Raw genomic sequence first — 21806 nt, forward strand, 5'->3', positions numbered from 1 at the left:
CAAAGTTGGATCAGCCTGTAGTGTGGTTTTCCACTTTAATTTTGAGTGTGACTCCAAATCCAGACATCCATGGGTTGATAAATTTGATTTCCATTGATCATTTTTGTGTGATTTTGTTGTCAGCACATTCAACTATGTAAAGAAAAAAGTATTTAAAAAGAATATTTCATTCATTCAGATCTAGGATGTGTTATTTTAGTGTTCCCTTTATTTTTTTGAGCAGTGTTTATATGGGGGATACAATCTTCCCAGCTTTGCAGATTTTGCTGCGAAGAGGCAGAGTCATTAGATAATTTATTTTGGTATTGTCCATATATAGCTTGTTTTTGGTCACAGTTCCAGGAATGGCTGAAGAATTACAACATTTGCCTAGAACTAACACTACAGATAGCAATACTGGGTGATTTTAAAAGCCATAGTCAATCAATCAATAATATAATAATTATTTTAGAAAAAAAAATTATTTTTAATTTACAATCTGTAGAAGCTATGAGAAAAGGAAGGTTCAATTATTTTGTGAAGCATCACAGCACAGTTGAAAAATATATGGCAAATAGAAATCCGAAATGGATGATGTTGAGTGATAGATGGGAGGGGTTGAATGGAGCTGAAGGGTGGGACTAATAACAAGATAAACAATGTAAAACATACGGGATCTGTAAAATGTATATAGGTTCGGAACTTTTTTGAAATAGCACAGTTACAAATAGAAATCAAACTGGATGGACATCAGAAATAGAGGAAGGACTAAGAACAAACAAGAGAGAACTATTGTAAAGTAGACTGTGTCTGTAAAATGTATATAAGATGTATAAATTGAAGGTAAAAGCAGAAGTGTTTATTAGTTTACTCCAATTGGGGGATTGGTGGTAGGATTTGCGGGGAATAATAATAAAGGTATATTCTTTAAAAAAGTATGTATGTCTATATAGGTATGTGTATGTGTATATGTATGCATGCGTGTATGGATATATATATTTACCCGCCAAATATGGGGGATTGTAAATGATGCAGACAATTACATTGATGGAAGCAACATTCTTTCTGCAATATTAAGCTGATCCACCCCTTAAAAAAAAAAAAAATTAAACCCTTGCCAAACCCTCCCCTAACCTGGACGATGGTATGGCCAATTGTGCGCCGCGCTATGGGACTCCCGGTCACGGACGGTTGTGACACAGCCTGGGATCGAACCCGGGTCTACAGTGACGCCTCAAGCACTGTGATGCAGTGCCTTGTATGCTGCGCACCAGTGGCCATCTTTTCAATCAAATCATGGTGCCACTTTTGTTCACATATTCTGCCACATTTTTACATAGCGACAAGACTGAAGTGAGCAGCATGGACATATGTGATGAGAGTTGGCAGATTTTGTTATAGTGGGTGCAATTGTGCAGTGTAGTATGTTTGAGTGAGTCAGGTCAACATTGGGAGCATAGATTATCATTAGCCTAGGTTAGTTAGTTCAGTGTCATTTCTGAACTCTTCCCCCATCTATCCTCAACCCACAGCGCATGCGCGGGATGTTCCCCAATGCTGGAAGGGGGGCACGAGTGAAAAAGTTTGCGAACCCCTGTACTAATGTACCAATGGAGACGAAATGGCTCATATAGCTAACTACCTACAGTTTATGCAATTGCAATCTTGCACTTTTCCCTGATCTTTGACAGAAGTAGCAGAGAGTAGCCTACGACAGCTCATTATGCCGACGCCACCCCTGTTGTTTGGCCCTGCAGTACGAGCGACAGTATTGACGCGGTGTGGGGACGGGGGGCGTGACAGTAAATCCATTGCACTTGGCCTTGGCAACTCCGCCACCACCACACGCACTCTGTGGTCGTTGAGCCAGTGTGCGGTCTATCTCTCCTTTTAGCTCTAGATTAGCCATTTCCATAGGTTTACCAACACCCCTCTCTCTGTAATTCTCTCTGACTCTATCCCCCGCACAAGTTCAAGGCGATTTTCCTAGTCTTTACCCTGACGTTGTAAGTGTTTTTTATCCCGGACAGTATTTTACTTAGTTAAAGTGTATTTTTGACAGAAGTGCGCACAGATGGAGGACTATCACAAACCCGACCAGCAGACCCTGCAGACGCTTAGGAACATCGCCAACCGGCTCAGGATCAATTCTATCAAGGCTACAACTGCTGCAGGCAGTGGGTAAGCACCATGTTTTAATTAATGCTTCAACAGAAAAATAAATGTGCAATATGAGGTGTCCATGCAGCCTATGTGATAGGTTTACATGCGTAATGGCCATGGCTCGGACATTGTGTGCGTATATTACGCATCGCTCCAGAAAAGGCTACCGTTCTTAATTTTAGTTGTCCATTTGGCATTAACATTTGACACGGAGGAAATTGGGTTTTTAAACCGTGCTAATACATATAGATGTAGATCAAATATGCAGCAATTGTGTTATGTCTTATTATGTTGTAATAGCGATCCCAGGTGGCGCAGCGGTGTAAGTCACTGCATCTCAGTGCAAGAGGCGTCCCTGGCGCCTCCCTGCAAGAGGCGCCCCTGCACGTCCCTGGTTCGAATCCAGTCTGTATCTCATAGGGCTGCGCACAATTGGCCCAGCGTCGTCCGTGTTTTGCCGCAGTCGTTGTAAATAAGAATTTGTTCTTAACTGACTTGTCTAGTTAAATAAAGGTTCAATTCAAAAATATATATATATATATAAATAATAGACTACTTTTTGCAGGTGCATTGACACGCTACTGCACATTCGAAAATAATGTTTAACTTTGAATTCTTATTTTTTCTGGTTATGTAAAATGTGAGCGAAAACCCATTCAATGTCATTCAATAATGAATGGGTCGTTACACGTGGTGGCGACGTTGGGTTCGTCCGCCGCAGCTAAAGGGACCGCGTTCGTGCCTGGCGCTCCAACGCGTCTGCGTAAATTCAGCCCTTCACCTCCCATCCTTTTCGCGAAGCGAAACGATTGGTGACGGGCTGATTTTGATTCTCGTCGGACAACCGCGACCTGGGCAATCTCCAACCAATGCCCTCGCTTTCTATAATTATTTTTCAGGCTTGTCCTTTTGTATGTTTTTGGGGGCACACGATATTGGGGTTAAGCCAGATACCGGTGAATGTTGTTAGAACACGTGTTATTTATATTTTGAGACATTCATTCATTCGATGTTCTTATTTCCCTAGGCCTACTTATTACAGTATAGTAAACAGCTCACATAAAATATACTATTAGAGGCATTATAACAAGGGACACAACCTTTTAGTAAATGTTTCTAATTCCACTTCCAAGGCAGAATTATACTTCTTTTTTGGGGGTTCATTTATTTGTCTTTTCATTGATGATTTACTTCAATACATATTTATTTTATTCATTGTTTGTCTGTTTTGACCACCTTTCCGTTTCAGGTTGATAAAAATAAAAAAATCTGGTGGCTACCAGGCACCTGTGCTATGGTGAAGTATTATAAATGGCCATGCTCTTTTTGGAATCTCGTATGTTATAGATGCTTTCAAATAACATTTTTATATTGATGTCTTTTGCATTTTGCTTCAAGCATGGAGTTTTGGCAACAAACAAAATAAGTGTTTTTGTGGTCAGCTGTAATAAAACTGTTTGAAGTGTTGGGTAACTGTCTAACTGTCTAACCCTTATGTTACAGGCAAATAGTGGATTGATTGTTTCGAATGAGTGTTAATGCTTTATTACAAGATGACAGTTGCAGTTGGTACACAGACTAATATAGGCTTACCCCAGCACTCAATGAAGAATGAATACCAGAGTTTAAGCCTAGGTGAACAAATGCAGCTGAAGAGGCCTATGTTTCCTTTGATCCTCCAACAGTGTGTGCGTGTTGTGAAGTCTTGGCTCTGACTGTCAATGTGTCTGCATGTGTGTGTCTAGTGGAAACAATGGAGGGCGATGTAGTAGTCTATACTGATTGTAGGTCATTTAGTGTGTGTGTGTGTGTGTGAGACACTTTCCAGCTATACACTTCAGTGTGAGCTGAGCACGTGGAGGTGTGTGTGTTTTATTTGTGTGTGCATGTGTCAGTCGGAGCCCTGGTCTGACCCGTTGTCCTGTCCTCTCTGGCCTCCAGTCACCCCACATCATGCTGCAGTGTGGCAGAGATCATGTCTGTGCTCTTCTTCCATACCATGAAGTACCGCCCTGAGGAACCCCGGAACATCAACAGCGACCGCTTCGTCCTCTCCAAGGTACCACTCTCACCCCGTCTAGACATCCCTAACCCCTTAACCTCCCTCCGGGGAAATACAGGCATCCCAGGCCCAGATGGTGGTGAAACGTTTACATGCACAGTGTGAAGGCTTCCAAAGGTACACTTTGCCTTATTCATTTGAAGTGATTTAACCTTAATGCCTCTGTGCTCAACCTGTCTAAATTCGATGTTATTGAGTCTGTGATAAAGTATGACGTCTGCCAAGTCCATTCTAAAGCAGTGCCTCCATGTTCACCTCTACGGTAAGGCCTACTGTAGTAGCTAAGCTCCTCCCCTTCTGTAATGACCCCATTAGCCTCATTGGACAGATGTGGGACACTTGATCTGTCTTTCAGTCACCCGCCTGGGCATCAGACTCCGTTTAATCAAGTTTGTCAGAGTAGATTGGCGGAGTGGTTAGAACCCTTAGCCAGCTCAAGGGCTCTGTATCAAACTCATTCCATTTCCAAAAATCGACCTGATGAATTGATGGAAAGCTGTATGTTCATAGGATTTTTAACCAGTCAGATTGCATTGGCCAGTCTGTGCTGGGAAGAGCCAGCCATATGATTTGAGAGTTTTTAAAGGCCCAATTTGTAGAGTAAGCATGTAATCTGGTGCAGGGACCTGGCCCCTTTAGGAGACCGACCGGGAGGCGGGAATGTAATCCTATTGGGACTACTGGAATAACATTAATTTAGGAGGTGTGGAAGGAAGAACGTTTGGGATGAGTTTCTCAATCCAAGAAATGCAAGTGGTCCAGGCACCGAGTATGATACTGTATGTGAGAGTCTAACATAGGGGAATAACAGGTTGGCTGTAAAAGATGGCTGTAGTGAATAGTTGAAGTTTGTTTATACATTAACTAGGGTCCGTTGTGCGTGTTCTGTCTGCATGAGGTCATGTCTGTGTGCGATGGTATCAAAGTCGTAACTTGTATCTGCGAGACTGTTCTCTCTCTCTCTCTCTAACTCTGTCCCTCCCTCTCTTTCTCGGTCTCCTCCAGGGCCATGCAGCCCCGGTGCTTTACGCGGTGTGGGCCGAGACAGGCTACCTGAAGGAGAGCGAACTGCTCAACCTCCGTAAGGTCGACTCCATCCTGGAGGGACACCCTGTGCCGGTGAGAATAGGAACAGGAAGTGACCTGTCGATCCACACGACACGACCTTGTTTGGCCCACAAACAACCTCTGCGCTCCACTAACACAGTGAGAGTTAGCCTTTTTTAAAAGCCTGGCTGACCTTTTAGCCCTTTCTCGCTCACAGACCCGTTCACCCATGACTGTTTTTTACCTGTTTGTTAAACAGTCAAATGTATCCTCCGAAGCCCTACTTGTCGCTTTTTTCAGAGCACTGCTATTCCCTTGTTGAAGAGAGGAAGTCTGAGCCCACAACACACACTATATACTGTCGTGTAGACTGTATGTGCTTGTGTGACAGAAGGCCCCTTTTGTATGTGCTTGTGTCCAAGGCCCCTTTTGTGTGCACGCACAGTAGCTTCCTAGTAATGCCATGCCCTGTTCACACATGGGTGAGTAAGCCACTGATTCCCTCAATTAAGATTGGGTGTCTCTTCATCTAATGCTTACACATTGATTTACCCTGTTGAGCTGTTACTATGACCACTGAATGAATGTGTATCTTTAGGAAGTGTGTTTGAGAGGAAGTGTGTGTTTTGTGGACAGTATGTGATTTTGATGGTAATGTGACCTGAATGTGGGTGTGTTATGACTGAGTAGGTAGTCTTTGTGTGGGATTAGTTTGTGTCGGTGCAATTTAACGGCGTAGTTGATATAATGTTTGAAGACTTTGTTTAATGTGTAATGTGTGTTTGTTGGTGCAATGCATGTTTATTATGTGCTGTGATGTGTTTGTGTATTGTCTAACATTTGTGCGTGTGTGTGTTGACAGAAGCAGCAGTTTGTGGATGTGGCCACCGGCTCTCTTGGACAGGGTCTGGGGGCTGCCTGCGGGATGGCCTACACTGGGAAATACTTTGACAAGGCCAGGTGAGAGACCATTCTCCCACATACACACCTCTGCACATATGGACTTCTGCATAGGACTCAGTGACATGCTCGACACCCCTCTAAGGTCATTCTTTAGATGCGCGGTCATACGTTGTCTGGCTATACAAGAACCCACAGAGACAGACAGACCAACACACAAATAATCAGATACATAGAGAAAGGGAAGTGAGCGCAAGGAAATATGTGCAATTAAATCAATCAGATGCGCCCACAATGAACGTATACGGTGATACTCCCCCACACATAGGCATTAAGCCGGCCCGTTCATAGACAAAGGCATGCATGGACACAACAAACACACCCACAGTCATGGTGCGCACTCTCTGACATTTCACCACCGCTACGGAGAGTAGATGCAAGCTGCCAGCCATAGCTGGTCTTGTATGTAGGGGCGTGGAGAGAGGCTGGCCGTTTCACTGCTGAACATGGTTTGGAAGCCAGCTTCTTTATTGTGCGAGACGAGTTCTAGAACGGCCATGTGAACACTGGCAGACAGCCATAGACAGCGTTCCAGGCTCCACTGTCTGTATATGACAAAAGCAGATTCCCCTTTTATATCTGAATCCATAGAAAAAACTAGAACAGTAGAGGACAGCTGAGCTGTACTTTGGGGTTAGGGATAGACTTTGAAATAGGATTTTTTTGTTGCTATTTTCTGGTTTCATTTTCGGAACCGTATAACCGAGCAGTCTGCTGTAGAATGTATACGCGGGATGGGTTAGATGCGCTTTCTCTGCATTTTGTTCAGTCAATTCTTCTGCTCTAATAATCAGGGCTGCGAGAGCCTCCCTCTTCTCCTTCTTTTGCTCTTCTCACTCCCTTAGCTCTCTCACTACTAACCCTCCCTTTGTTAGTTGTTCTCCTTATTATGTCTATCTCTGATCAGCTACCCAAGAAAGACCTGAAAATAGCCCATATTAATATAATAGCCTTACAAATAAGGGTCATGAATTCAATAACTTGCTAACATCAGATAACATTCATATATTAGGCATTTCCGAGACTCACTTAGATGATTCCTTTGATACAGCAGTTGCAATACAAGCATATAACATCTACTGAAGAGACGGGAATGCCTATGGCGAGGTGTTGCTGTATATACTCAGGGCCATATCACTGTAATGCTTATAGAAGATCTCATGTCAAGTGTTATTGATGTGTTGTGGTTGCAGGTTCACCTGCCTCCTCTAAAACCTCTTATTGTATCTAGATAATGTGTGTGAAATGCTAGATGGTGTATTTGATGTAAATAGAGAGGTCTATTTTCTTGGGGACCTGCATATTGTCTGGTTTTCATCAAGCTGTCCGCTCAAGAGGAAGCTTCTCACTGTAACCAGTGCCTATAATCTGGTTTAGGTTATTAATCAACCTACCAGGGTATTTACAAACACGACAGGAACTATCAACTAAATCATGTATTGATCACATGTTTACTAATACTGTAGAACTTTGTTCTGAAGCTGTATCCGTACCCATTGGATGCAGCGATCACAATATAGTGACTATATCCAGGAAATCCAAAGTTCCTAAAGCTGGGCCTAAAATAGTGTATAAGAAATCATACAAAAGATTTTGCTGTGACTCTTATGTGGATGATGTAAACAATATTTGATGTAAACAATGAGGAGCATCCAGACCCTGCACTTGACGAATTTATGACATTGCTTCTTCCAATCATTGATAAACATGCACCTGTTAAGAAACTGACTGTTAGAACTGTTAAGGCTCCATGGATTGATGAGGAATTGAAAAACTGTATGGTTGAAAGAGATGGGGCAAAAGGAGTGGCTAAAAAGTCTGTCTTACTGCAAATTGAGACATTTTGTGACTAAACTTAACGAAAAGAAGAAACTGTATTATGAAGCCAAGATCAATGATTTAAAGAATTATGGAAAGACAAATTCAACTACATTTTTCATCAAATCAGATGACTTATTCATCACAAATCCATTTGATATTGTCAATTATTTTAATGATTATTTCATTGCCAAAGTGGGCAAACTTAGGCTGGAAATGCCAACAACAAGCAGTGAGCCATCGTTCTCATGCATTAAACAAATAATGAAAAAAACGTTTGAATCTTGTAAAGTTAGTGTGGGAGAGGTGGAAATATTTATTGTTATTGATCAATGATGCCAAACCTCCTGGCATTGACAAATTAGATGGAAAACTACTGAGAATGGTAGCTGACTCTATAGCCACTCCTATATGTCATATATTTCCTCTGAGCCTAGAGGAAAGGGTTGTCCTCAGGCCTGGAGGGAAGCCAAAGTCAAGAATGGTAAAGCGGCCTTTATTGTTTCTAACAGCCAACCTATCAGCTTGCTGCCAGCTCTGAGCAAACTGTTGGAAAAAATTGTGTTTGACCAAATACAATGCTATTTTTCTGTAAACAAATGAATAAGACTTTCAGCATGCTTATAGAGAAGGGCACGCAACATGTACTGCACTGACACAAATGACTGATTGGTTGAAATAAATGTTGTAGGAGCTGTGCTGTTAGATTTCATTAACGTCTTTGATATTATTGACCACAACCTGCTGAAAAACCTCTCCCATATTGTGGAATCAGAGCTATCTATCTAATAGAACACAGACTTTTCTTTATTGGAAGCATCTCTGATGTTAAACATATAAAGTGTGGTGTATCGCAGGGCAGCTCTCTTGGCCCTCTAACTCTTTTCTATTTTTAATTGGCCCTCTACTCTTTTCTATTTTTAACAATGACCTGCCACTGGCAATTAACAAAGCCTGTTTGTCCATGTATGCTGATGATTCAACCCTATACGCATGTGTCAGCAACTACAGCTAGTGAAGTCCCTGCAACCCTAAACAAAGAGTTGCAGTCAGTTTTAGAATAGGTGGCCAGTAATAAACCGGTCCAGAACATCTCTAAAACGAATTGCATTGTATCTGATACAAATCATTCCCTAAGTTCTAGACCTGTGGCTGTTGAGCAAATTGAGGTGACTAAATTACTTGCCGTTATCTTAGGTTGTAAACGGTCATGTTCAAAACATATTGACTCAATGGTTGTAAAGATTGGGAGAGATCTGTCCGTGATGCTCTGCACCACACTCCACAAGGCAAGTCTTGATTACTGTCCAGTCATCTGGTCATGTGCTGCAAATAATGACCTAGTTAAGCTGCAGCTGGCCCAAAACAGAGCTGCACGTTTTGCTCTTCATTGTAATCAAAGGGCTAATATCAATACTATGCATGCCAGTCTCTTGGCTAAGAGAATTGTTTGCATAGTTAACTTACACACAGCACTGACACACACACTTACAAGACATGCCACCAGGGGTCTTTTCACAGCCGCCAGGTCCCAAACAAATTCAAGAAAACATACAGTATTATACAGAGCCATGAGTTTATGGAACTCCCTTCCATCTCATACAGCGCAAGTGAACAGCGAACCAGGTTTTAAAAAAACAATAAAGCAACACCTCACGGCACAACGCCTCTCCCCCATGTGACCTCGGCTAATGGGGATCCTAATGAAATCAACAACAACAAAAGAGCGTGCTTTTTCCCTCGCCTCTCGCTCGCTCTCTCTTTCTCGGGAGCTTCTGCAGCAATCCAGCCTCAACTCTGACTTGTCTGTAATGTATGACTGCTTTTGTTACAAAATCTTCCTCTTATAGTCTGTGACCCCGAAAACATACAGCCCTACATGCCTAGGCCAGTGTCACGGATAAAGGGAGTGATCTATGAATCAAATGACTGAATGTGTCAAATACACTTAGCGGGAGGGTGAGGATTAGTGAGTCAAAATGTCACATTACAGCTTTAAAACCTCACTGACAGTACCCGGTTGAATTGATTCGGCAAATGGAGTTTGAATGTGATTATCCATGCTTAGCTGATCAAAGTGCACCGTAAAACAATTTGGCGCAGGTTCACAAGGGTGTGCGTGGAGACGACGTTTCCCTGTCGTTGGGTCTATGTTTGACAGAACACCCTGAGGGCTCTCAGTACAGGTTTGGACTGTGAGCTGTCAGTTTGATGTGTTCTGTTCTCACCCCTCTAATACTCTCACCTTTTACTCTCCCTGGGGCAATGCTGTGGCATTATATGAGAGAGAGAGCATCTCTGTCTGAAGAGATGTAGTCTAGTCTAAAGCTTAGACTACTCGCCTCAACCAATGCATTATGGTAAAATACAATACTGGTTGATCCATTACCTGTCTAAATAGAAGGTTCAATTAAAGGTTAGACTGCGTAGTTATCCTGTTACACGCATGGAGGTGTATTTTAAATGTGATTATTACATATTGTCTTTCAAAGGCTTTGTGTGTTTGAACAAGGTCTCGATCTCTGTGCTACGAGGGGCACCCAAACTCCTACCTAATCCAGGCAGTGCTTTAGAGTTTAGAGCTGCAGAAGCCCAGTAATCCCTCAGAATGTGTAGGATAAACTCTCCTGTGTGTATGTGTGTGTGTTGTCTTAAGCGCATACTTACACACACACACGCCGTTATGCACATTTGAAGGGTTACCTCAGTTGGGTTACCATTGTGTGTGTGTGTGACGGTTGTCTTAAGAGTATGGCTTTTGCCCCGACCTAATGCTCTGTTGGCATAGCCTTTGACAGCCAGCGATTTATTAGGGATGGCAAAACGTTAATCTGTGAAAAGCTTTTGACTTTGTGTAAATAGCTCTCTTCATAAAGTGTCATTCCTCCAAAACAATAGAATAGTCATTTATCCATTCATATTCGGATATCTACTTTTGTCCATGTAATTAACGAGCTACATAATCACCATTATCATCAACTCATATGTTATAACAACCAATCAGTCAACACACTGCTAATGTATCATATACACTATATTTACAAAAGTATGTGGACACCCCTTCAAATGAGTGATTTGGCTATTTCAGCCACACCCGTTCCTCAAATTTCTGCAGTGCTAGAGCTGCCCCAGTCAACTGTAAGTGATGTTATTGTGAAGTGGAAATGTCTAGGAGCATCAAATGCTCAGCCGCAAAGTGGTAGGTCACACAAGCTCACAGAACGGGAACCTCGAGTGTTGAAGTGCGTAGCTCGTAAGAATCGTCTGTCCTCAGTTGCAACACTCAATACCGAGTTCCCAACTGCCTCTGGAAGCTATGTTGACACAAGGACCGACAGGAGCTTCATGAAATGGGTTTCCATGGCTGAGCAGCTGCACACAAGCCTAAGATCACCATGCGCAAATCCAAGCGTTGGCTTGAGTGGTGTAAAGCTCGCCGCCATTGGACTCTGGAGCAGTGGAAACGTGTTCTCTGGAGTGATGAATCATGCTTCACCATCTGGCAGTCCAACTGATAAATCTGGGTTTGGCAGACATCAGGAGAACGCTACCTGCCCGAATGCGTAGTGACAACTGTAAATTTTGGTGGAGGTGGAATAATGGGCTGGGGCTGTTTTTCATGGTTCAGGCTAGGCCCCTTCGTTCCAGTGAAGGGAATCCTTAAAGCTACAGCATACACTAGACCATTCTGTGCTTCCAAATTTGTGGCAACTTTTTGGGGAAGTCCCTTTCCTGTTTCAGCCTGACGATACACCCATGCACAACGCGAGGTCCATACAGAAATGGTTTGTCGAGATTGCTGTGGAAGAACTTGACTGGCCTGCACTGAGTCCTGACCTCAACCACATCGAACACCTTTGGGATTAATTGGAATGCCGACTACGAGCCAGGCCTAGTTGCCCAACATCAGTTCCTTCCCTGAAGAGTGGAGGTTGTTTATAGTAGCAAATGAGGGGACCAACTCCGTATTAATGCCCGTGATTTTGGAAATAGATGTTCGACGAGCAAGTGTCCACATACTTTTGGTCATGTAGTGTACCATGATGTAAGCCTATTAGATTGTGTTGATTTGATTTAAATTGCATTGCAGCTCTTAAGTTTAACCAGTGTGTTGGTGCAGGGAAGGGCTTTCTGTCTGTCAGTGAGAGGTGCTGCTCCCCTGAGGCGAGACTAACTGAGAGTAACCGGGAGGGAGGATGTTAAACGGTAACTGGTCCAGGTGTCTGTGGCTCCCTCTCTGGGCTCCGGAATGTTGTCCGGTTCGGAATGCGTGCCTAATGCGTTGTGTCTCAGCCTATCTTCTCGCTTTAATGAGAATGTGTCTATTTGACTGGAAAGCTGTCAGGCCCTGTTAACCATGCAGGGTGATGGGAGATCTGAGAGGGTTTCAACTGTTCCTGTTCGCTCTGTATCGGGGAGGGCGGTTGAGGGGGGGCCTCATTTCGAAGATGAAGGGTGGGGGTTGCGTGGAAAAATGTATGCCGGAAGGGGAGGAGATGTTGAGGGAGAGTGTTATAGTTCTGCACCTTTTGTGATGCATGTCATCCCTTAGTCAATCAAGTGGTAATCAATTGAAAATTGTGGATTAGTCATATAACTCTACGTGTTTATTTATTACAAAAGCTTTACTGCTGTGATCTTGTTTATTACAAAAGCTTTACTGCTGTGATCTTGTTTATTACAAAAGCTTTACTGCTGTGATCTTGTTTATTAAAAAAGCTTTACTGCTGTGATCTTGTTTATTACAAAGCTTTACTGCTGGGATCTTGTTTATTACAAAAGCTTTACTGCTGTGATCTTGTTTATTACAAAAGCTTTACTGCTGTGATCTTGTTTATTACAAAAGCTTTACTGCTGTGATCTTGTTTATTACAAAAGCTTTACTGCTGTGATCTTGTTTATTACAAAAGCTTTACTGCTGTGATCTTGCATCTAATTCTGTCTGTCTGTGTCTGTCTCTCCGTAGCTACAGTGTGTACTGCCTGCTGGGTGATGGGGAGATGTCTGAGGGCTCGGTGTGGGAGGCCATGGCCTTCGCCTCTTACTACCAGCTGGACAACCTGGTCGCCATCCTGGACATCAACCGTCTGGGCCAGAGTGACCCGGCTCCACTGCAGCACCACGTGGAGAAGTACCAGAAGCGTTGCGAAGCCTTCGGGTGAGTGCTGTCCTCGAAAATGTGTGGCCTAGAGACCGTGAAAGTGGGCCTGAGAATGTAAATGACTCCCACCAATTTTTCCCTGGTGTGCGTTTGTGTTTTTAGGTGGAATGCCATCATTGTGGACGGGCACAGTGTGGACGAGCTGACTAAGGTTCTGAGCCAACCCCGTCACCAGCCCACCGCCATCGTAGCCAAAACCATCAAGGGCAAGGGAATCCCAGGTACACACTCCCCAACAGTAATACAGCTCACCAGAAACCGTATCACATGCGCCCGTATACGTACTAGTACAGACGGGTTCACCCAGAGACTAACCAAACCCTAATCCTATACCAGGGGGGATGAGATGGAAACCCTGCTAGCAGCACTACCTTTTCCTGACATATACTAACACTGCTTGATTGGGATACTGACCGACTCGCCTCTACCCATTCACATTCCAAAATATCTGTGGTGCTCAGCTGCTGCTTTGTAATCAATACCTACTATCAAACCCCACTAATCCTAAAATCAAAAAGGTATAATCTGTGCCTGTCCCGTAAAAGACAAAGTTATGTCCGATGGACCTGAATCAGCCCTCCCTGTCTTCTCTGAGGGGCACCTAAACCTGTGGTAATCTGGGCAGTGCTTTAGAGATTTAGCTGCAGCAGCCTGTTAATCCCTCCGCATGTGTAGGGCATACTCAGATCACTGGCCTTTGTCTGGCTGTTGTCATGAGAATAGGACTTTTGATGTGGAGCCCTGACCTATGGAATTGTATTTTGATGTCCACTCATGTGTAAGACTTTGTGATGAGAGGGGGGTGGCGTTGAGCAATATGTATTTTACGACCATTCGATGCTGATATTATCAAACGGATATATAAAATAAGCAGATTGCCCACCAATCGATGCACTGCTTATATACATACTAAAGCCGTATTTGCTGTGCGTGTGTGTGTGTGTGTGTGTGTATTTCATGTTCTCTGTGTGTGTTATAGCTGTGGAGGACAAGATGGGCTGGCATGGGAAGCCCCTGCCCAAGGAGATGGCTGAGGGGGTGCTGAAGGACATCCAGGCGCGCATCATGAACAGTAATAAGCGCCTGTACCCCGCTACGCCCACTGAGGACGCCCCGCCCGTCAGCCTGCGCAACGTTCGCATGCCCAGCGCACCCAGCTACAAACTCGGAGAGAAGGTGCGTGTACTTGGGTAGAGAGAGGGAGCAAGGGCGTTTGAGAGAGAGACCCTTTAAGTCCTGGAACAAGGCTCAGGCACTATCTTGACTTACACGAATGGTTTAATGTATTAACCCATTGGTTGTGTTTGGCTCCAGATTGCCACGCGGAAGGCCTATGGCATGGCTCTGGCTAAGCTAGGCCGCTACAACGAGCATGTGGTGGCTCTGGATGGAGACACCAAGAACTCCACCTTCTCTGAGCTCTTTAAGAACGAGCACCCCGAACGCTACGTCGAGTGCTACATTGCCGAGCAGAACATGGTAAGCTCAGCTGACACCCAATGCCACATATCTGACCTGAGTCGAGGTCTAGTAGGCTGAACTGAAGTGTACTGCTCACAAAATCTTCATAAGAGATAGGTAACGTCTCTCCCAAGAAAGACAATGATAAGCTGTAAGCACTATGTGACGTCAACCCAAAATGACCATCAAGTTCCATCCAAACCATTCGTACTGTAGGCCTGCATGTCTTTGTATTTGAACGGCTGTAGAAACCCGGCCTCTTCTGCTTCTTTCCACCCTCATATGTGCATTATTCACCTCTGACATACAGAGTGCCACACCCCCACTTCCAGGGCATGGATCCTTCTACCTGGTTGGCTAAGAGACCTATTCATTCGTAATGTCTCGGCATGATTTCAGTGGCAGTTCCTTCAGAGGCGTCATTAGCAGCTTTAGTGGATCTGTGTTGTGGCCTGTGACTCGTTGTGACTCCCACACACAATAGAGAAGTAAAATATAGATCAGATGTTATTTCGATGAATGATTTACCCTCGCCGTGCTGTCACATCAAATATTATTAAGGGATTGGAACATTTGAATGCTTTGTTGGATTTCTATGTATCTTGTTGTTTGTCCCTGACAACGATAATGCTCTATGCTAGCTAACGACACTTTGCTTTGCTGTACCTAATGTACATGGCATTTGTTTAAACCACCAATGCACTGTGTTTTCGTGAGTAAAAGCTCTCACTGACAATGTCTCACACAGGCCCCATTCCCTTAGCAAGGCCTCAGGGGGACCAGGGAATGGGATTTCTCAGGGTTAACGGGAAATGAAATGGGACAAACAGAACATTTCCTCCGTATGAATTGAAAGATGCTGGCTCCCTCCGTATGTGTCTAAGGATTGACGTGAGGCACGTTGGGCAAACTGTGAGAACACAAGTTGCTCAGGCTTCTATCTGGTCTTTGTACTCACGAACACCGCTTTCCTCCCTCTCCTCCTCTGTCAGGTGAGCATTGCGGTGGGCTGTGCCACGCGGGACCGCAACGTGGTGTTCGCCAGCACCTTCGCCACCTTCTTCACGCGTGCCTACGACCAACTTCGCATGGCCGCCATCTCCGAGAGCAACATCAACCTGTGTGGCTCCCACTGCGGCGTGTCCATCGGTCAGTCCGCCCACTGACCTTTGACCCAGCCTAGTGAACTGTCTGTGTGGTGACCCCTGTGACTTCCTCACTGTGACCCTGACGTAGCTCTCAGCACTTGTTCCTCTGGGAATGATTCAGCCCACTGCAGAAGACTTGGCTTACTGTCACACAGTGCTAACACAGTGCTTCCCCTAAAACTGTTTAGGTGGAGAGGGCCTTTGGCTTCAGTTGGTTTTGATCTAACATTTTGGTAACACTTCTGCAGTGGATCGAATCGTTACCCTCGTTGTAGACCTTGCGTCGTATACTCCTGTATTATTTCCTGAATCCTGAACTTTGCTTTTGTTTCTTCACATCTTCCTTCCATCTATTAATGTATCAGTGTGGCACCGGCCAGCACTCGTTCCCTCCCTCCCCCCCTCTCTCTCTGTGTCACGGAAGTGGTGGTGGCGGGGCGGCCAGGCTTCCTTTTGGTTCCTCAGGTACATTGCATGCCCACGCCGACTCGCCCCACTGAACGCATGCCTGCCCTGTAGCTTTCACTTTCAGCAGCCCCAAACACTCCAAGTGTTGTTCTGTCTGACTTGCGCGTGCGTGTGTGTACGTGCGTGCGTGCGTGCGTGTGTGTTCTAGGAGAGGATGGTCCTTCTCAGATGGGCCTCGAAGACATTGCCATGTTCAGAGCCATTCCCACGGCAACCGTTTTCTACCCTAGCGACGGCGTGTCCACTGAGAAAGCTGTGGAGCTGGCCGCCAACACAAAGGTACTCAGAACCCTCTCAAATCACATCTGCCTCTTGCTTTGCGCTCACTCTGCAATATGGTGGTAGGCCGTCATTGTAAACTGCCTAGTTAAATAAAGGTTAAAAAAAACTAAATATATTGTGTTCACACAGCTGCTGAGTATGACTCTGTTTTAATAAACCGGTCTGATAAATGACACGGTAATGACAGTCCAGAGGCTGATTTGACATGTTCCATCTGTGCTTCAGGGTGTGTGTTTCATCAGAACCAGTCGCCCAGAGAACACTGTTCTCTACAACAGCAACGAGGACTTTCATGTGGGACAGGCAAAGGTATGGAGACCAATGATGTTTTTTTTTTACTGCACTGCCCCTTTAAAGACTTACAACTGTCTTAAAGTACTTACATGCTTGCTACATTATTTTAATTGAAATATGCCTAGATAATAGAAACCTCCATCTCTTGTCCACCAGGTTGTGTACAAGACCAACGATGATCATGTGACGGTGATCGGAGCGGGCGTGACCCTTCACGAGGCACTGGCAGCTGCTGAAATGCTAAAGAAGGGTACAGAACCGTTATTTTGGAAAGTTACATAGATCCGTCACAGTAACTCGGTCTATATTCTACATTTGCTGTCAGTAAATGTGCTCTTTACCCAGGCACTGATGGCATCAATGTCTTCTGAGTGACATATGCACGCACACACACAATCATACTGACCCTTTGTTGTGAGATTTGTCCCATTAAGGCATTGGACCGTTCATCATGATCTGGAGCAGGCCCTCGGATGGAGATATATACTGTATAAATACAGTGCATTCAGAAAGTATTCAGACCCCTTGACTTTTTCCACATTGTGTTACGTTAGAGCCTTGTTCTACACACAATACCCCATAATGACACATCAAAAACAGGTTTTTAGAATTTTTTGCAAATTTTTAAACTGAAATATCACATTTACGTAAGTATTCAGACCCTTTACTCAGTACTTTGTGGAAGCACCTTTGGCAGCGATTACAGCCTCGAGTCTTCTTGGGTAGGACGCTACAAGCTTGGCACACCTGTATTTGGGGAGATTCTCCCATTCTTCTCTGCAGATCCTCTCAAGCTCTGTCAGGTTGGATGGGGAGTGTTGCTGCATAGCTATTTTCAGGTCTCTCCAGAAATGTCAAATTCAAATCAAATGTTATCGTCACATACGCGTGTTGAGCAGATGTTATTGCGGGTGTAGCGAAAATGCTTGTTTGATCAGGTTCAAGTCCGGGCTCTGGCTGGGCCACTCAAGGACATTCAGAGACTTGTCCCGAAGCCACTCCTGCGTTGTCTTGGCTGTGTGCTTAGGGTCTTTGTCCTGTTGGAAGGTGAACCTTCGCCCCAGTCTGAGGTCCTGAGCTCTCTAGAGCAGGTTTTCGTCAAGGATCTCTCTATACTTTGCTCCGTTCATCTTTCCTTTGATCCTGACTAGTTGCCCAGTCCCTGCCCCTGAAAAACATCCCCACAGCATGATGCTGCCACCACCATGCTTCACAGTAGAGATGGTGCCAGGTTTCCTCCAGATGTAACGCTTGGCATTCAGGCCAAAATATTTAAATCTTGGTTTCATCAGACCAGAGAATCTTGTTTCTCATGGTCTGAGAGTCTTTAGGTACCTTTTGGCAAACTCCAAGCAGGCTGTCATGTGCCTTTTACTGAGGAGTGGCTTCCGTCTGGCCACTCTACCATAAAGGCCTGATTGGTGGAGTGCTACAGAGATGGTTGTCCTTCTGGAATGTTTTCCATCTCCACAGAGGAACCCTGGCTCTCTCTTAGTGACCACTGGGTTCTTGGTCTGACCAAGGCCCTTCTCCCCCGATTGCTCAGTTTGGCCGGGCGGCAAGCTCTAAGAAGTCTTGGTGGTTCCAAACTCCTTCCATTTAAAAACAATGGAGGCCACTGTGTTCTTGGGGACCTTCAATGCTGCAGGCATTTTTTGGTACCCTTCCCCAGATTTGTGCCTCGACACAATGCTGTTTCAGAGCTCTACGGACAATTCCTTCAACATCATGGCTTGGTTTTTGCTCTGACATGCACGATGATCAATGGAAACAGGGTGCACCTGAGCTCAATTTCGAGTATCATAGCAAGGGGTCTGAATATTTGTGAAAATAAGTTTTTTTTTTTAGGTTTTTTATACATTTGCAAACATTTCTAAACCTGTTTTCGCTTTGTCATTATGGGGTATTGTGTGGTAGATTGATGATTTTTTATTTATTTAATCAATTTTAGAATACGGCTGTAACGTAACAAAATGTGGAATAAGTCAAGTGGTCTGAATACTTCTTAAGCCATCTAAACTTGTTATCATGGTCAATTTACCTGCTGGGAGGCCTCCATTTGATTTTGTTAGACTCACTCAGATATAATATTAAAACTTGCTAATATTTCTCTCCGCCCTATGGCAAAATGTGTAGAATTGCAGAAAATTAGCTGTAAAACTGCAACATTTTCTTCTCCACCCCATGCCAAAATGTGTAGAATTGCAGTAAATTAGCTGTAAAACTGCAACATTTTCTTCTCCACCCCATGGCAAAATGTGTAGAATTGCAGCAAACTTGCATTAAAACGGCAACATTTTCTGTACACCCCATGGCAAAATGTGTAGATTTGCACGAAATTAACTCTAAAACGTAAAAAAAAAAGGGGGGGGGGGGTATATGGATGTGGGTACGCAGACCTGCAAGCAACTGTGGCCCCTCATGATGAGTTCAGATGTTTTATGTCTGCCACCCCCATGAAAGTTGTCCATCCCTGATCTGGTGTATATGCCAACTGTAGTGGCTGATAGTGGCACTCTTTTAATAAGCATTTACACCCCAACATCAGAGTCAGAGTGCTCCGGAATTGACAAATGTCTGGATATCTCTCTACTCTCTCTCTTGTATTGGTTAAGAGGAATTAGTCCTTTCCTGTGGCTCATTGTATGATCTTGTGTTTATCAGAGAGGATCAACATTCGAGTGATTGACCCTTTCACCATCAAGCCTCTGGACTCCAAGACCATCGTCGAGCACGCCAAGGCCACCAGGGGACGCATCATCACAGTGGAGGACCACTACTACGAGGGTGGGTACTCTGCGCGCACACAGGCTGCCTTCTGAACTCAGGTTATCTTATTCCAGTGGCGTATGTGGTGGAGTGCCTCTGAGGTATGTAGTAATAGATATAACATTATGGAGTTGCCAGGCATTCCTATGATTTGTGGTTAACACTCTTTCATATTGAGAAGTGGCATGGCTGCAGTATTTGTGAATGTGCAGGAGGAGGAGGAGGAGGAGAAGAGACTAGCGTCCCTCAGTGTTTTTCCACTTCAGCTCTGCTCTGGCCTTTGGGCTTCCACTGACCTAGAAAACAAGAAGGGGGGGGGGGGGGGGGGAACACAAGTCCAAAAGTGTGTGGGGTTTTATTTTGGCACAGTTGCCTTATTTGTCCCTTGGGATGTATACAGTCCGTTGATGGAACTAAACAAAGAAAGGAATGAGCACAGCCATGCCACAGTCAGCATCTTAACATTAACTAACCTCCTAACCTCCCGAGTGGTGCAGCGGTCTAAAGCACTGCATCACAGCCACTACAGACACCCTGGTTCGATTCCAGGCTGTATCACAACTGGCCGTGATTGGAAGGCCCAGCGTCCTCCGGGTTTGGCCGATATAGGCCAAACCCTAACTAGGCAAGTCAGTTCTTAACTGACTTGCCTAGTTAAATTCACTTTTTTTTTTTTTAAATGAGAGAATCCATGCTGTGACAACCCCCAATCCCCACCCCCATCTATACATGAGCATGAATAGTGTATTATGACAGGTGAGCGTGCAAGGGCGAGGTGGGGGGACAGGGGTGGGCGTCCACTGAGAGCCACAGGGGGTGGGAGGACCATGTGTGAGGGAGAGGAAGGGGAGGCTGTGGTTGGGGTGTTAGAGGGGCTGTATGGAGAGACCCAGGCCTCAAGAACCCCCATAGTGCAGATGGCTACTACAGTAAAGTGGTGGAACACCCTCTCTTGGCCCCGGCCCCCCTTCACCACCCCGGCCTGATTGTCAGTCAATGAGTGGGTGGTGGCAGGCCTGTCAGGGAGGCTCGGGTCCCAGTGGTGCTCAGTGGGCCGTTGAGGTGTCAGTGATACAGGGTCAGTTGATTAGAAGACAAAATCGATGCATAGTTTGGACTGACTGGCCAGCTACTGTACATGCTGTACAGCAAAGCAGGGTTTCACTGCACAAAGACAGACCACTCAGCAAGATGGACACGAAGGAGTTAGAGAAGGATGGGAGATGTAGTCTTAGCACTTAACACATTTGTCTAATGAAGACCCAGAAAATAGTGCTCCCAAGTCTTCACTTTGTGACAAATGTTATAAAAAGGGCTACCATATAAATGTGATTGACTGACATGTGGTTGTAATTATTTAGGGGGCCTGGGAGAGGCCGTGTGTTCAGCTGTGGTAAATGAGACGGGCTTCAATGTGCACCGTATGGCCGTGGCCCACGTTCCCCGCAGCGGCAAACCCACCGAGCTCCTCAAGATCTTCGGCATCGACCGCGACGCCATCGTGCAGGCCGTCCGCAAGATGCTCAGCAGCTCCGCCAACGCCAAGTAGACCACTACCGGTGCCACGGCACCATTGTCATGGAAACATCAACAGGGAAGCACTTCTGGCCACACCCGCTCTCCCTCTCTGAGAATAAGAAGTATGAATCAAATAATTATAACTGTCAATGTGGTTTTGAACCTTGACCCCTTTTAAGTTCAGTACCCCCACTCCACCCCATCCCAGAGAAAGTAATGAGTACTGCTGTAGTCTAAGTAAGCAGTGAATGTTTTTTTGAGTAATTTTTGTCCCCCCCAAAAAATTCCACATTCGTGTGTGTGTGGACATGGGTCTGGTGTAGAGCACTGTTTTTAGCCCCTCCTGACTGGGACTTCACACCAATAAAGGAATGATTTCTTCACATCCCTTGTCTGTTTTTAACATGTCTTGTTCTTGCAGGATGTCATGTCCATAATCAAATACCGTCATGCACATTCACACACACACCTACAGAGCAACACACACGTTGACTTGAGCCACACCTGATTAATTCTGGTGCAGTGTGACTGCTAAGAGTTTGGACCATGGGGCCCTGTCTGCATGCTGCATTGAGAGCTGAACATACAAGCACATAACCACCATGTGCTGTGCATATTTCATGTGTGTTTAATAATTAAAAAGCCTATTGAAAGATTCAAGACCACTGCATTGTGT

At 44.8% G+C, this 21806-nt stretch overlaps 1 protein-coding gene across 1 annotated transcript; it reads left to right on the top strand.

Annotated features, from left to right (window-relative positions):
- The first annotated feature begins 1610 nt into the window (after positions 1-1610).
- Positions 1611-21513, top strand: LOC129830327 (transketolase-like). The gene is made up of 14 exons (XM_055892825.1): positions 1611-2160; positions 4084-4201; positions 5210-5323; positions 6114-6211; positions 12996-13187; positions 13293-13411; positions 14170-14366; positions 14505-14669; positions 15644-15800; positions 16416-16546; positions 16775-16858; positions 17000-17093; positions 19508-19630; positions 20974-21513. The coding sequence occupies exons 1-14, from the start codon at positions 2054-2056 to the stop codon at positions 21159-21161; spliced, it is 1887 nt and encodes a 628-aa protein (XP_055748800.1). The 5' UTR covers positions 1611-2053; the 3' UTR covers positions 21162-21513.
- The last annotated feature ends 293 nt before the right edge of the window (positions 21514-21806 follow it).

The sequence above is a fragment of the Salvelinus fontinalis genome, chromosome 31 (genome assembly GCF_029448725.1).
Source record: "Salvelinus fontinalis isolate EN_2023a chromosome 31, ASM2944872v1, whole genome shotgun sequence".
Taxonomy (NCBI): Eukaryota; Metazoa; Chordata; class Actinopteri; order Salmoniformes; family Salmonidae; genus Salvelinus; species Salvelinus fontinalis.